The sequence below is a fragment of the Chinchilla lanigera genome, unplaced genomic scaffold (genome assembly GCF_000276665.1).
Source record: "Chinchilla lanigera isolate Chin_1 unplaced genomic scaffold, ChiLan1.0 scaffold00016, whole genome shotgun sequence".
Classification (NCBI taxonomy): Eukaryota; Metazoa; Chordata; class Mammalia; order Rodentia; family Chinchillidae; genus Chinchilla; species Chinchilla lanigera.
This window is the reverse complement of record NW_004955417.1, coordinates 7,941,983-7,956,733: the sequence shown is the minus strand read 5'-3', so window position 1 is coordinate 7,956,733 and position 14,751 is coordinate 7,941,983. Positions and strand designations below refer to the sequence as shown.

The 14,751-nt window shown below is 38.0% G+C and overlaps 1 protein-coding gene and 1 long non-coding RNA gene across 6 annotated transcripts in view; one reads left to right on the top strand and one right to left on the bottom strand.

Annotated features, from left to right (window-relative positions):
* Lrrc69 (leucine rich repeat containing 69) overlaps positions 1-14,751 on the bottom strand; it is a 94,387-nt gene that overhangs the window by 13,034 nt on the left and 66,602 nt on the right. For 3 of the 4 annotated variants that reach the window (XM_005381774.2, XM_005381775.2, XM_005381777.2), the window contains 2 exons: positions 6,476-6,577; positions 3,424-3,603 (listed from right to left, as the gene is read on the bottom strand). In XM_005381774.2, the coding sequence (XP_005381831.1) occupies positions 3,424-3,603; positions 6,476-6,577 (282 nt within the window). Of the gene's footprint in view, positions 1-3,226; positions 3,331-3,423; positions 3,604-6,475; positions 6,578-14,751 lie in introns of those variants that run through there. The other variant, XM_005381776.1, reaches the window with a different exon arrangement.
* Positions 8,847-14,751, top strand: part of LOC102015109 — a 45,051-nt gene continuing 39,146 nt past the window's right edge. For both annotated transcript variants that reach the window (XR_001233465.1, XR_260465.2), the window contains exon 1: positions 8,847-9,002. This is a non-coding gene — a long non-coding RNA (uncharacterized LOC102015109). The remainder of the gene's footprint in view (positions 9,003-14,751) is intronic.

Sequence of the window (14,751 nt, the reverse complement as noted above, 5' to 3'; positions counted from 1 at the left end):
TAAGTAGAAGTGGATATGCCTAGTACAGTGTAACTGATTCATGACTGAATCAAGAGAAAAGAAATTAGCCTTTATATTAGAATCCCAGTTGCTCAGTAAGGTATTTTGCAAACATAATGCCAAACTGCATTATAGTGATGGTATGAGGTTTATTTATTTTTTTATTTTAAAGAGAAAAAATAAAAATGACACAATTTTAAAACAAGATGATAGGAAATTAACAATGGTCACCCTCTGAAGCTTTAACAACTTCCAGTATATGAGGAAGGAGGTCCATATTCTTTCTTCATTATTTTAGCATCACTCCTCTGTGATGAGTGAAACTCATTCTTAGAGAAGTGGGTTATTTTGTGTAACATTTGAAAGCATTTGCTGGTTACAAACACTCTAGCAAAGAACATCGTAAGATAAATTTTGGAAACTCTATGCCACAATCTTAGCTAACTGAGATCTTTTACCATGTGCTGGGGGTCATGACAACTTTCTCACCTGACATCAGGTGATATGAATTCTAATGACAGTTCCTAGATTTTTTTTCTACAGGATTACAAATGACCTATTTGAAGTGATCTTTATAAAATGTGTGCTATGCTCCTTAGCAGTAAGAGACAGTACTGCAAACTTCTATACCCTAATAATTGGTTAGTCTACCTAAAGTAACGTACTTCTTTTCTGGACCATATATTGAGTAATCAGTGATGCAGCCCAATAAAAGCTTTCCAGTTGGTATGATGAACAGATATTTACTTACCTACATTTTTTGTACAGCCTATTTTTAAAAACTTTATCATGGAAAGTGATACAATCTCTCTTCATAAGCCATTTTCTTGGTTTTAGTCAATGTCAAATTTGTTTTTGACATGACAGATTTTTAAAGGCAAAATATAAGCAATAAAGCCAGTGCACCCCAATGTTAAAAATCAGTGACTCTAAGCAAAGGATATATAAATGTTACCTATACTCTTCATGAAAATTTGTTGTCGTTTCCCTTTCTTTAAATAAAAATTTGGGGGCTGGGGATTTAGCTCAGCGGCAAAAGCGCCTGCCTGGCAAGCGCAAGGTCGTGAGTTCGGTTCCTGGTACCGGAGAAAAACCAAAAAAATAAATAAATAAATAAATAAATAAATAAATAAATAAATAAAAATTTGGGGTAGGGAGATCTTGTCCTTACTGAACTTCATGAACAACACACAGAAATTTCATGAAAGAAATTCAAAAAATTATCAGTTTTCAAAAAGATACTATAGCTTTGAAATAGAAATAGTGATTTCACCCAGGAACTAGAAATGCAAACTTATAGCTAACAACTAGTAACAATAGTAACACTAGTAACACTAGTAACACCAGTGAAAATTCATTGTGATCATTTGCAGAAGGTCCCCTTGGGGAAGCAATGGCTGCAGAGGCCTCATCGTGGCTCCATAGCTACTCAGGGACCCAGCAGCCTGTGTGTAGGAGCCTTTGTTTTCTTTCCAGCAGGATACACTGGGAACTGTTCACCATATGGATTCCCAGAAGCAAACTGATGGAGAGAAAACTCCCCCATGTGCTCTAAAGCAACCCTGTTGAGGATTCATTCAGGTGCCAGGTGGAGGCCACGGGAAGGTGTACGTGTGCCATCTGTACTCCACAGTGGGTTTGCCCCTCCACCAGCCACCTCCTTTTCTTTTTACTAAAGATCATTTATTAATTCATATAGTCAATCAATTATTTTGACTCTTTGCTTATGTGTAAGTCACAAGTAGGACTTGCTCCATAAAGTTAGGAAGATACAGCTTATGGCCCTGTGGTGCTTGGACAGCCTTCAGCAGAAAGTGCAGAGATTTTCAGCCATGACTATACATTAAAATCAACTAGGAAACTTCACAAAAACATGGATGCTTGGGAACTGACTAAATCACACTCTGATTTAATAGGCATGGGGTGGGGTATCTGTAATTTTAGAAAGCTCCTTAGGTAAATCTGGTGAGTGGCTGGTGATAAGACCCGCTGAAACAAGTGTAAGCATATTCAATTCAGTTCCTTTATTGACACAAATACTACTTGAGCCCAGTGACACCCTCAGTCATTACGACTACAAGATTGAAATACAGTTTGGAGACAGATGATCAAGGTAAAACGAGGTCAATAGTAGGGACCCTAATTTAATATGACTGATGTCCTCATAAGAAAAGGAAATTTGGACACAGATGCACACAAAAGGAAGACAATATGAAGAGACGGAGGGAAAAGATGGCCATTTACAAACCAAGAACCCTGGAATGAATTATTCCTCACAGTCCTTGGAAGGCACCAACCCTACAATAGCTTGATATTGGACTTCCAGCCTCCAGAACTATGGGGCAATAAATTTCTGTTGTTTTAGCCACACAATTTGTGGTACTGTTGCACTATTCTAAAAAATGCACTATTCTATGTCATAATATTTACCATAATTTATAATTACATGGACATTCATTTAATGTTTCCCTCTTTCACCAGATGATAATCTTCAAAGGCCAGGAACTGTATCTGTGTTTGTTAATTTATTTACCATTACCACCAAGTATTGCACTATACCACACCAAGAGAGGCCTGGAACTCACCAAAAGTAGAAAGGAAATTACACTATCAAGAACCAGTGTTGACTGGTCTACAGCAGTTATGGGCAAACTACAAACCTCAACTTAATCAGGCCTACTTTCTGTTACATAAGATATGTGAGATAAGAATGGTTTTCACATTTTTAAATGGTTACTTTAAAAAGAAAAATATTTAATGACATGAGAACATAATGTTAAATTTGTTTTACAGTTTGTAAATAAAATTTCATTGCAACACAGCCATGCTCGTTTACATATCGTCTACAGATGCCTTCATTCCACAAAGGGGTGTCCCATAGTTGAGACAGAGACCACATTGCCTGAAATATTTACTATCTGGCCATTTATAGAAAAAGAAGTCTGCTGAACACTGGTCTAGAACATGCTTTATAAGCCTTGTGGACCACCCAGGGGTACACAAATGGGAGGGCACATAGTGTTACAGGTGCATATCTCAGCACATTTACTATGTGGGACATCATTATGATATAAACTCACCAGTACATTCACTTTTTCTCAACCCAAAAAATCGTAACAGACCACTGGGTACTCTTCTCCCTACAGGCACACAGCTCTGCTTTTATTAATAAGATTCATAAACAAAAGAGATTTGTGAATTAAACATTTTCAATTTACATGGAATTTTTATTGAATGCATGTGTTCTGATAAATGAAAGAGTTTAAACATAAATGCAATAGGTGATGATCCTTATAGATACTTATTCACATTTGCTGTCCAAAATGAACCCTGCAGTATTACAAAAGCCAATTTTTAGATATGGATCTAGATAGTAAATATGGGTTGACTTAGATCCTATTCACACAAAGAAGCACTATTTACCTTTGATGGAGGAACAAACTGAACACATTCCAGCCATATGGTTAAAAAGAATTTTCCACATATTGCACAGTTTTTTCCCTTAGAGATTATGTTCTTGACCTCTGGAAACTGTTCTATGGCATGCATTAGAAAAGGATTCTGTCCAGCTAGCTGATTCATGACAAATCTTGATGTTATTTCCTAAATTAAAAAAGAATATTGTTCCTAAAACTAGTTTCAAGATCTTATATTACATTGATTTTAATTTTACTCATACGATTATTTACCTTCTTCTTTACTGTATTAAACTAATATATCTATCGATATCCATATATATATATAGATATAAATATATTTGTGCTGCAACACATAACTATGTGGCAAATGGTTGGCATTGTAAATAAATTTTTCATTAATATCAGAAAGTAAGGGATTTCCATTGTAACATATTTATGTTTCTTGGACATAAGAATTCAAATCATAATAAATTTGTATTATCTATTTTATAAAATTAGATATAGATTAGATATAGTTTAGATATATAAATTAGATATATTAGATATATATAATATATATAATAGATATATTATATATTATATATAATATATTATATATAATAGATATATTATATATAATAGATATATTAGATATAGTTTAGATATATAAAATTAGATATAGTTTCAAATTTGGCACATTTCATTACAATAAACTAAGACTATACACTCAAATTGGACTCAAAAAATTAAATTTGTCATGTTCACTAAGGTCTAAATTCTATATATTTAAATGGGTTCACAAACCAGTAGAATCCAGGTTGCCTGGGAAGCTTATCAGGAATGCAGAATCCCAGATGCCCCCCACCACTGACTTAAATCCTCGACAAGGCCTTCAAGCAATCTATCTGTATGCACAGACAGTTGAAGAACGGCTGGTCTAAATCATTAGCTGCCTTTAATACCTGATTAACTCCATCTTATTGAAGAGCAATAAATTCAACTTGTGTTAGATCTAGCCACACTGATGTTCAGAAAATTGACTCTGCATAATAATATAGTACTAAATAATGAAAAAGGTACTGAGGAAAAGGAACCACCTTTTACCAGAACCTTCATCTTAAAATTGTGTGTGTGTGTGTGTGTATGAATCAAGTCTTCATGGACCAAGCAAAGAAAACAAACATTTGTCTTACTCCATAAATGTCTCTCATTGTTGATACCAGTAGCATGGGAGTCCTATATAAATGTTACACAAATACTGCTTGAAATTTTAATAGTGCATGGGGATCGTTTATTTCCCATTAGTATTAAAATAGTTCACATCAGGTTCTGATCAGAATTTTGGGGAATTATACACACATAGACAGACAGCTGTAATCTTTCACTTATTCATGCCAATTAAAATATTTTTCAAAATTCAAATAACAACAAAATTCTATAAATGGCTACATCCTTGTTCCCTACTCCCCTCCCCTTTCTAGTTAACAAGAACATGGCAAAGCTGCCTTCATACAACAGCCTTGAGTATGTTTTCCTAAATGTCTGGCCCTAGTCTCTTAAGCATTTTCTTCTAGATGGCTATCTGACTGGGGTCCATGAAACAGATGCAGCTGAGAGCACCAGTGCCATCAGCACTGCTAAATCAGTTGTTTATCGTCGCCCTTCCTTTCACTACTTAAACAGAGCATAACTTGTGACCCTAAACAAAACATTCACTGTAGAGCAAAGTGATTAGCTGAATTTAGAGGCTAGGTCTCATCACAAAGCTGTGGAAAACTCAGAGAAGGAATCATTCTCCTAAATAGGACATAGAAGAACTCGCTGAAAGATATAGCACCTATACATAGTTTCATACACGTTATTTTTCCATTTGTGATTCCTGTACCCAAACACGTTTCTGGCACCCAGTATATCTCTGACATCCTACATCAGCCATTATTTATATTTCTCTACTGGCTGCCAAGGTGTTACTTTGGGATAATAATGCATACCATTACAATATAAAGCAAATTTATCACTTGAACAAATATCTACAAAGGAAGACATTACTAACCTGAACAGTAATATATTTTAGGACACCTCTTATAGATAAAGTTCAATGTACTTTTTGAACATATACAATTTAATGGTGCTATATAGGCACACAAAATTAATTCTCCCAGGCCTTATAGTTTCAAAAATCCTATTCACCAACTCCCTACAAGAAATATAATCATTATGTACTTCAAACATATACTAATAAAAAATAAAATAAATTTTAAAATGTGCTGGGGATGTAGTTCAGCGCTGAGTTCATTCCTTATTAATGGAAAAAAAATTACAAGACAGAAATATTGGTCTGGCACTGCAAGTGTTGCCAATATTCACGCCCTTCGGAGCTCTCCGAAAGACTGCCTTCACCGTGATTTAACTACGCATCCAGTCTCATCCAGAAGCCACATCCCCCAGCCAGGATTATCCTATGTCTATTTCCCTTACCTCCCTTCATTCACATTTAGAAGCAATATTGCAGCATGGATTTGAAGCCCAACTGCTTAAGTTGGTGTCACTGTCCCAGGAATATTGCTGTGTGACCCTGAACCAGTTATTTAATCTCTCTGGGGCTGTTTCTATGCCTATTTTTAAAAGGGACAGTAATCGAATCTGCCTGTTTAGGGTTAATAAAGAACAACATGAATTAAGTGTAAATATTAGCCCCTTATTCATAATAAGTTTAAAATAAAAGTTATTATCATTATTCTGAAATTCTTGATGTAAAGGAAAATTAGTTCTGAAGGACTAAACAAATTAAATATTTCAGTTTTTTAATGATTTACAGTTGAATTTCAAGAGTATTTTTTCAATATGAGTAGGAAATAATGAGGTACGTGAGAATATTCTCCTAATAGAAATTTAAACAGAGCTCATCTGTGAAAGAAGCCAGCTCTTTGGCCTACAAAGAGCTAATTTCCATACTGCCAATGAATTTGGGTTACAGTAATCATTTGCTAGCCTGGCCACAGTGCTTTCAAAGAAAACTCTAGAATTTAAGCCATACCCTTAGTTTGAATACTTAGGTGAATGAGCTAAACTTTTACCTTTAGACTCCAAATGTCCTCCCGTTGATTAGCTATAAATGGCTGCTTCAGGATGAGTGGGTTTTCCTCGCAGTAGAATTCCCTCAGCTTCAGATTCTGAAACTTTTAAAACAAAACAACTTTAATGTACAATAAAACAATAAGCCAAATCTCTAAAACTATATCTTCAATACAATTAGAATAAAATTACTTTGCTTGAGACTTTAACATTCTACATTAATATCTTTAACATTCTACATTAATATCTTAATTCATTAATATCTTATCTCTAGTCTTTAGAAGCATAAGAATTATAATACTGGAATAAAGGTGCCTGATTCTAAAGGTCATATCCTTAGCACTGAACAGTTGAGAAAACTTGGTTTAGGATCACAGAATTGGTACTAGAACAAGGTATATTACATAAAATGATATGAGCATTTTGTTTTATATACATTAGAAAACCTTAACGTGATGAAAAATACTCCAGAACACACCATACTCCAAATCTGAAAGATTATCCATATATATACAAAGAGAAAGTGAAACACAGAAACATCCAGTGTTCTCATTATAACTTCATTATAATTATACACAATGAAAATAAAAGGATATGAAGGAAGAGAAGAAGAGAGGAAGAGAAGAACGTACAGCTCACAGTAGTCTTCTGTGACGAAAATCCAAACCCTCATAGAGCCTCACTTCAGTAGAAAACTAAGATATTTATATTATTATGCTTTCCAAGAACCGATATGGTTTTTTAAGTTAAACTAATTTAAAGGTCTATTTCTCTGAGCCTAAATATCTGCTATAAAATAGGGACATTAAGAACCTATCTTCGGGGCTTGGGATTTAGCTCAGCGGCACAGTGCCTGCCTGGCAAGCGCGAGGTCATGAGTTCGATTTCCGGTACCGGAAAAAAAAAAAAAAAAAGAACCTATCTTCAGCGGTAATGGTGGTAAACCAGTTCCCTGGGAGAAAGACAGAAAGAGAGGGAGGAAGGAAGGAAGGGACGGAGAAAAGGAAGAGGAAGGAAGGAAGGGACGGAGAAAAGGAAGGGGAAGGAAGGAAGGGGAGAAAAGGAGGGAGAGGAGGAGGGGGTTGCCCTGATAAAGGGGTGTATGTTGATTCCATGGCATATTTACTACGACAAGTTAATGCAAGTCATTAAGCACAAAGTTGGAAAGACATTTGCAAAATCAACTCTTGTGAGCCAGGATGAGCTGGCTCTATCACACCACATCACACAAAATTTATGGGAGAATTAGAGATTTCTGGGGTTTCAACCCAAGATTTGAAAGCTAGTAACCACGTAACAAATTAAAAATAATAGATTTAAAATATCTTTCTGGGGAATCATGCCGCTAGGTTTTAAAAGTTACAGGAAAGCTTGTACAACACAAGAATGCTAAATAAAATACAGAGCTCACACTCAGTCCTGGTCTCACAAGATATTCTAACTTCTGAATTCAGTTTCCTATGTTACCATCTCTAGGATAAAACCTAGAGAGTTAAATCCAGTATCAGCCATAAGTCTGTTAAGTGTGCTAAACTTAAAAGGGACATTTCTTGCGCTTATTAATGCTCTATATAACCATCACTTTTCCTTTTCTGTCCTAATGAGTATCATTCTATAATCGGTGGATACATCATAGTCTTTTAGAAAAACTCAAATGTGAACATCTTGTTATAAAAATATCAATATTATGCAAAACTTATTTCAAGTTTGACCACAGATCAAAGGATACGCAGTTGTCTTCAGAGTCATATTTCTCTTCCTTTGGGTCCTGTCACTATCCCACCATCAAAAATGGTGAAAGTTCTGCAGATTGCTATCCCATGATGCACAACAGATCAGAAAGAAGTTATCTCAATGGAAAAAAACTCAATAGTATCTTCCACCAGGTAAGTTTCAACAAACTAAAGTCACACAATGCCTCAATGTCTACTCTTATTATGCCCCTGGAGTACCCACTCAAATATCTTCTTTTTTTATACACTGCTTGGTTTCCTGTCAGCTTAGTTTGTAAAGAGAACAAAATTCTTCACTGTTATGGTCACTGCAGTAGTAAAATCAGCTACATTCTTCTCTGATCACAAGATGTTGCTAGAGCTTTTCAGAATCTTAATGCCAGGGCTGGGGATTTAGCTCAGCAGCACAGCGCCTGCCTGGCAAGCGTGAGGTCGTGAGTTCAATTCCCGGTACTGGGGAAAAAAAAAAAAAAAAAAAAAAAGAATCTTAATGCCAGGTCAAACCAGATCAGTGAGTTTATTCTGAATTGCAACAATTTTGCACACCCCAGACTCCTGCTCCGCAGAAGTTTGTGGTTGTCACAATGGTAGGGTGAGTACGACAGCACATAGGACAGCCCCCAATGGCCCAGCCTGCACACTGGCCCCCAGCCAGCTCCACACCTGTGGATTCTGCCCCTTGGCCACAGTCACTCACCAACTCCAAACAGCTCTGCACTTTTCCCCTCACAGGGGTCAGCAGAGGTGTCAATCACCCAAGCTTATGGTGGATGAGGCCAAAGCCCAGAGAGAGAAGGTAAGCCTGAGGGTCAGCAGATCCAGGGAGAAATTATGGACCTGGCCAGCAGTGCTAGCCCCAAGAAAATCCCACAGCTATCGTAAACTACAGAAACAGCGTGGGTTTTATGCCAAAAATGACTCCTTCATGCTACATTAGAGTTAGAAATGAAACCCAACGCAGCACCCACCATGCTGTGAGAGTGTCTGATTGGACACCATTGCAGGAAGAAATTGTTTAAGACTGAGCCACAGAACAATTATAGAACAACCATCACCCACATCAGCTCTTTCACTATGCCCTGTCAATTGACTCTCCCTAGAACTTGTCGAATTCACCCTTTCTTTCCATCCCCCCCAGTCCATTCTCCATCTCTCTGTACAGCCTCCTCTTCCCTGTCCCAGCACTCTGCAACCCAGTCTGGACAGAGCCTTCTGTTATATAAGTGATTGCATTAATACTCTGGCCTCAGTGCAAGCTTACATTCCTTAGGTGGTCTTTTTAAATGAAAATATATTCATAATGTAACCTTGGTTAAAATATTTCATGGTCTCATTTTGTCCAGCTACTGAATTCAAATGTCTTCATATGTCATACTTGGCTCTCCTGAGCCTACTTTTCCAACATATGATCTGATACTCCCACCAGTAAAGAGGCATTTAGAGATCTCACAGAAGCCTGTGTCTTATCTCACAGTTATTATTCATGCCTCACCCTTTTAATCACTGCAAATCTGGACCTTTTCTTCACAACTAAAATATCACACACACACACACACACACACACACCTTTTCCGGCCTCTACCAAGTATTTCCTGTCTCCTCATTTGGCTTTGTGTATAAATTAATCAATCACATTTCCTATAAATAGCCAGGACAAACATTCTTGAGAAGTCTGTCTCCATCTGTCAGGGTTTGGTGATAATAAGAACTCTTTAGGTGACTACATAAGGCACACTTCACATTCAGTATCATGTGCAGAGTTGATGCTCAATAAATGACTGATAATTAAATGAACATATCATAAACTCCAGGTACAGCTCTTCTTGGGTTCTAAAGGCTGTCAAAGATTTTCCTTTCTAGCCTTGGTAAATCGATACCACTATCCCTACAAAGCCTCGTGCCTCAGAAACAAAAGCAATCCCAGCAAGTCCTCGCTCTGCTTCCGACTAGCCTAAAGTTATGGGGGAGGTCAACAGTGAGAGAGTTGAGAGAAAGCATTTTTCATATAAACAGAGGAAAAGGAGGCCGAGACCTCATATGGACTTAAGCATAGAATTGATGTTACATCAAGTTATGGCGCCCTCTTCAGGCCATCTGGATGTTCACTGGGTTACCCTCCAGTGAGAATTTAAGATTTCTAAGGAGGCTAATTGAGTTTCAAAAGGAAGATAAGATTTAAGTACCAGGGCCATGACACCCCAGAGTAGATTTAATTAATTCTCAACATGTATAGGAATAAGATTTGCAGCCAGTGGGAAATTAAAGACACTGATAAACACGATATCTAGCCAGAATCGTGGAATGATTTAGATGATGACATCATCTGAATATAAAACTGTCAAGAAATCTGTACTGGGAAATCTTCTGTCCTATACCTGCATTAGTAAGAGAAAAAAAAGGCAGAAAGTGAGTCGTAGTCATTATTGTGCAGCCTCTGCCAGATATTTCTTCCATAAGAAGCTTCTCAGAGGAGGCTAAAAAGAGGCTAAGAGGGTAGAAGATAACTGTACTCATACATTTGAAGTACACACACACACACGCACACACACACACGCACACACACACACCACTGTCCTCACTTTGGCCAAGAATAAGCAGCTGAGGTCCCCAAGCCGAGACCCTTCCTTGCCTTCAACACCAAGAGTCTTGAAGCCGAAGAGACAGTTTCTCTACACCCATTTCAGTCCTCTTGACTTAAAACCTCAGTGTAGAAAGAATGGCCTGGAGGGGCTCCATTGTATCACTTCGCAAACCTGGTCCTAGCCCATTTTTTGATTCCACTTCCACCTGCAAGCTACCTAAAAACTAGTGCCCGAAAGAGGCCTATGCTTTCGGTCTGTCCTGTCCGTGCCACTCCCAACAGCGCGATCTCTTTACAGTATAGGTCAGATCACATGACTATCCTGCTCAAAACCATTCAGTAGTTTTTCACCTCCTGCAAAATTAAATGTAAGTTATTCACTCTGGCTTTCAGAGCTCTGTTACCATTTGGGCCCTGTTTGTACTTTCTCTTTGACTTTTCTCTCTCTCTCTCTCTCTCTCTCTCTCTCTCTCTCTCTCTCTCTCTCACACACACACACACACACACACACACACACACACACACACGAGTAGCATTGGCCTTCTTCAGCATTCTCTATTCTGGCACCTTTGCATTTCCCTCTTTTTGGATCCTTTAGACTCAGATTTTTCCCTACTTCTAGAGTCAGAATATAATGGAATAAGATTTTCTTGTGGTTTGCAAGGGGAAATACTTATGACTATAAAACCTAAAACACATACATGAACATGCAAAGGTAAGAGGAAGGTCTTCATATGTCTATGAGATACATCTTAGCCAAGGAAAATTACTCAAGACACATAACAGCTGAAAGACAGTAACAAAATACAAGAATTTAAAGGATGCATTAGTTTTGCCTGTCAAAAAAGCAAAGAATAAAAATTAGAATATCCACTGTTCCACTGCAAAACAAGATTAGGAAATCTCTTTAGAAACAAATTTGCAAGGTCATTAAAAGGCCTGAAAATTATCCCTGACTCTAATTATTCTAGGAATTTATCCAAAAGAAATGTTTTGTTTTTTGTTGTTTTTATTGTTTGGTTTTCTGAGCCAGGGTCTTGCTATGTAACTCAGTATGTAGCCCTGGATGGCCTTGAGTTCAGGACAAGCCTCCTGCCTCAGCCTCTGGAGTACTGGGATTATAAGAATATACCAGCACACCCAGCAAAATGAATGCTTCAAATGGGAACAAATATTTATGAATAAAATATATCTCTTAGTTATTTTTAAAATTGTAAAAGTCTTTTTCTGTATTAACAAATATATGATGAATTATGCTGCTTACCTGAATCCTCTGGCCCTCTGCTTAATTATTCCAGTTGTACTCAAAATTTATCCTCAGTCATCCCTGCTATCAACTTTCCCTGCCTCTGCACCTGACCAAACTAGTGGTGTTTGCTGAGTCGGCCCTCAAGGCAGACAGGATTCACTATCAACTCATCACCAACTTCCAGTCTGCCCTCAGGGGGCGCTGACAATTCTACTGCAGCCAACATGCTCTCCTAAGAACATTTTCTTTACTGACTCACAATTCTTTATCCAACAGTAGAACAGTTCTCTTTTCACATTCTCATTTCACTTCATCTTTACCTGAAGGAGTTCTATTCATATCAATGACTCTCTGTGCTGACGACTGGTACCAGGCTCTATGGCCAACTGCGTATTCAAAATCTTCACCTGGATGCCTTAAACACACATCCAAGTCACTTGGCCAAAGATTTTGCTCATGATCTGCCTTCCTAATCTAGGTCTTTTTCTTGTGTTTTCCATCTTAGCTCACAGAAAGCTTACTAATTCATCCCCTTTTCCAAATTTACACCTTAAACATATAATGAACTTGTTTTGGTCTTTGCACACCTCCTGCTCCCACCTTTGACCAAATTACCACCTCTCTTGGCTTCAGCAAAAATCTACCAGAATTTCACTCCCTCTGTGCCCTCTGGTCTCCATCTAATATATCTGCCACACTTCAGAGGGAATGACCTTTACAAAATACAAATCTAACTATGTTACCACATATCTGAAACCCTCTGAGATTTCTACTTTCTTTATAATAAAGGTCAAATCCTTAGCACACCCTATATTCTTCTGGCACAGCCCCTTTCACCCACTGTCTGAGTTCTAGTATCCTGAATTCTTTTCAGTATGAACACCCATACCTCCCATCTTAGGGCCTGTCCACATATTATTCATTCTGTCTAGAAGTCATCTACCCGCTTCATCCAGTCCATTATTACTCATTCTTCAGATCTTGGTTTGTGTCACCTCTTCCAGGAAGCCTTTCCTAACCAGTCTAGTCAGGCTTCTGTTATCTCTTGTGGACACATGTCCTTTTGTTTTGGTGTACTAATTTTAGTTCATGATTATACACCATGATGTTAATTATTTGGTTAATATCTATTTCCCCAATACACTGCAACTCAGAGAAAACAGAGCCCAAGGCCGGTTTCCTCACCAATATATCTCCAATTCCCAGTGCAGAGCTTAGTATATAGGATAAAATGTATGGATTTCTGATGACAAACTTCATAGTTGCCCTTTCTTAAATTCCAGGTCCATAGAACTAGCTATGAGAGGTGAACCACACTACCAGACTTCTTTTAAGTAAAATAATAATGATAATTATAGGCTCCTCATCTGATAAGTGGAGGTAACAAATGATATAATCTACATAAAGTACATAGTACGCCTACAATAGAGTAAACAAGTAATATATTATCGTAGCAGGTAGTCAATGACAAATTTTAATCATTAATGATTTAAACACACTGTCATAGTCACTTTTTCCCACAATTTAAAGTAGGAGAGGTTTGTTTGGGCTCACGTTTTGGTCCAGGTTTGGCTGGCTCTAAAGCATCAGCAGCATGGCAGAGAGGCCTGGTGAAGGACGGCTGCTCAGAGCACAGTGGACAGAAAGCAGAGAGCATCAAGGGAGGAGCTGGGAAAGGAGATATAACCCTCCCTGTCACACCCACAGGGACCCGCCTCTTCTGACCAAGCCCACCTCCTAACTGCAAGTCAGCAATAGTGCCCCTATAATTCAATCACTTCGCAGAGGTCCCAGCCATGACTGCATGAGGCTGCAGGGGGACGTCAAGATATAAGCCATAACATTCTACCTTTGTCCCCCCACAGACTCATACATATGTCTTTTTGCAAGTTACACTTAATTAATTTCTAAGAGTTGCCAAAACCGTAACTGTTCTAGCATTGCTGAAAGTCCAAGTCCAAAGTCTTCTCTGAGACTTAAACTGCTAGCTGTGAGCCCCTGTAGAAACCAAAACAGTCAAACACTGCCAACATATAATGTGACAGATAAACACTGCTATTCCAAAAGAGAGAAACAGGGAGATAGAAAGGAATGGGACGAAAGCAAAACTGAAATCCAGAAAGACAAACATTAAATCTTGTAGTTTCAAGTCCAACACCTGGGGCAAGTTGTAGGAAAATGCAAATTCCAAATGACTTGAGTGACTCTACCACAACAGCTTTTTTTTTTTTTTTGGTTTGTTTCCGGTACCAGGAATCAAACACAACCTTGAGCTTGTCAGGCAGGCACTGTGCCACTGAGCTAAATCCCCAGCCCCTCCTTTTTTGTTTTTTTAATAATTCATTTCATTCTATGACTTAGGTTCCCCTTTTAGACTTTTTTTTTTTTGTACCGGGGATCAAACTCATAACCCTGTGCTTGCCAGGCAGGCACTTATGCCACTGAGCTATATCCCCAGCCCCCACAAGAGCTTTTTTGATGTTTGTATCCCTCATGGCTTCTCTCTTGGGCTGGCTTTGTTCATTCCTGGTGGCTTCCCTCAGGCATTCCACATACCTATCTTCTCCAGCTTTCTGGAGTCTCTGCTGTACTTTTGGCTTTATATTCACAACCTCAAGCACTACCCTTTCAGGGACACATTGAAAGGCCTTCTTCTTAAATCTGGGTGAAAACTTTCCTGACACCACAACACTTACATTCTGTATGTCTGTAAAA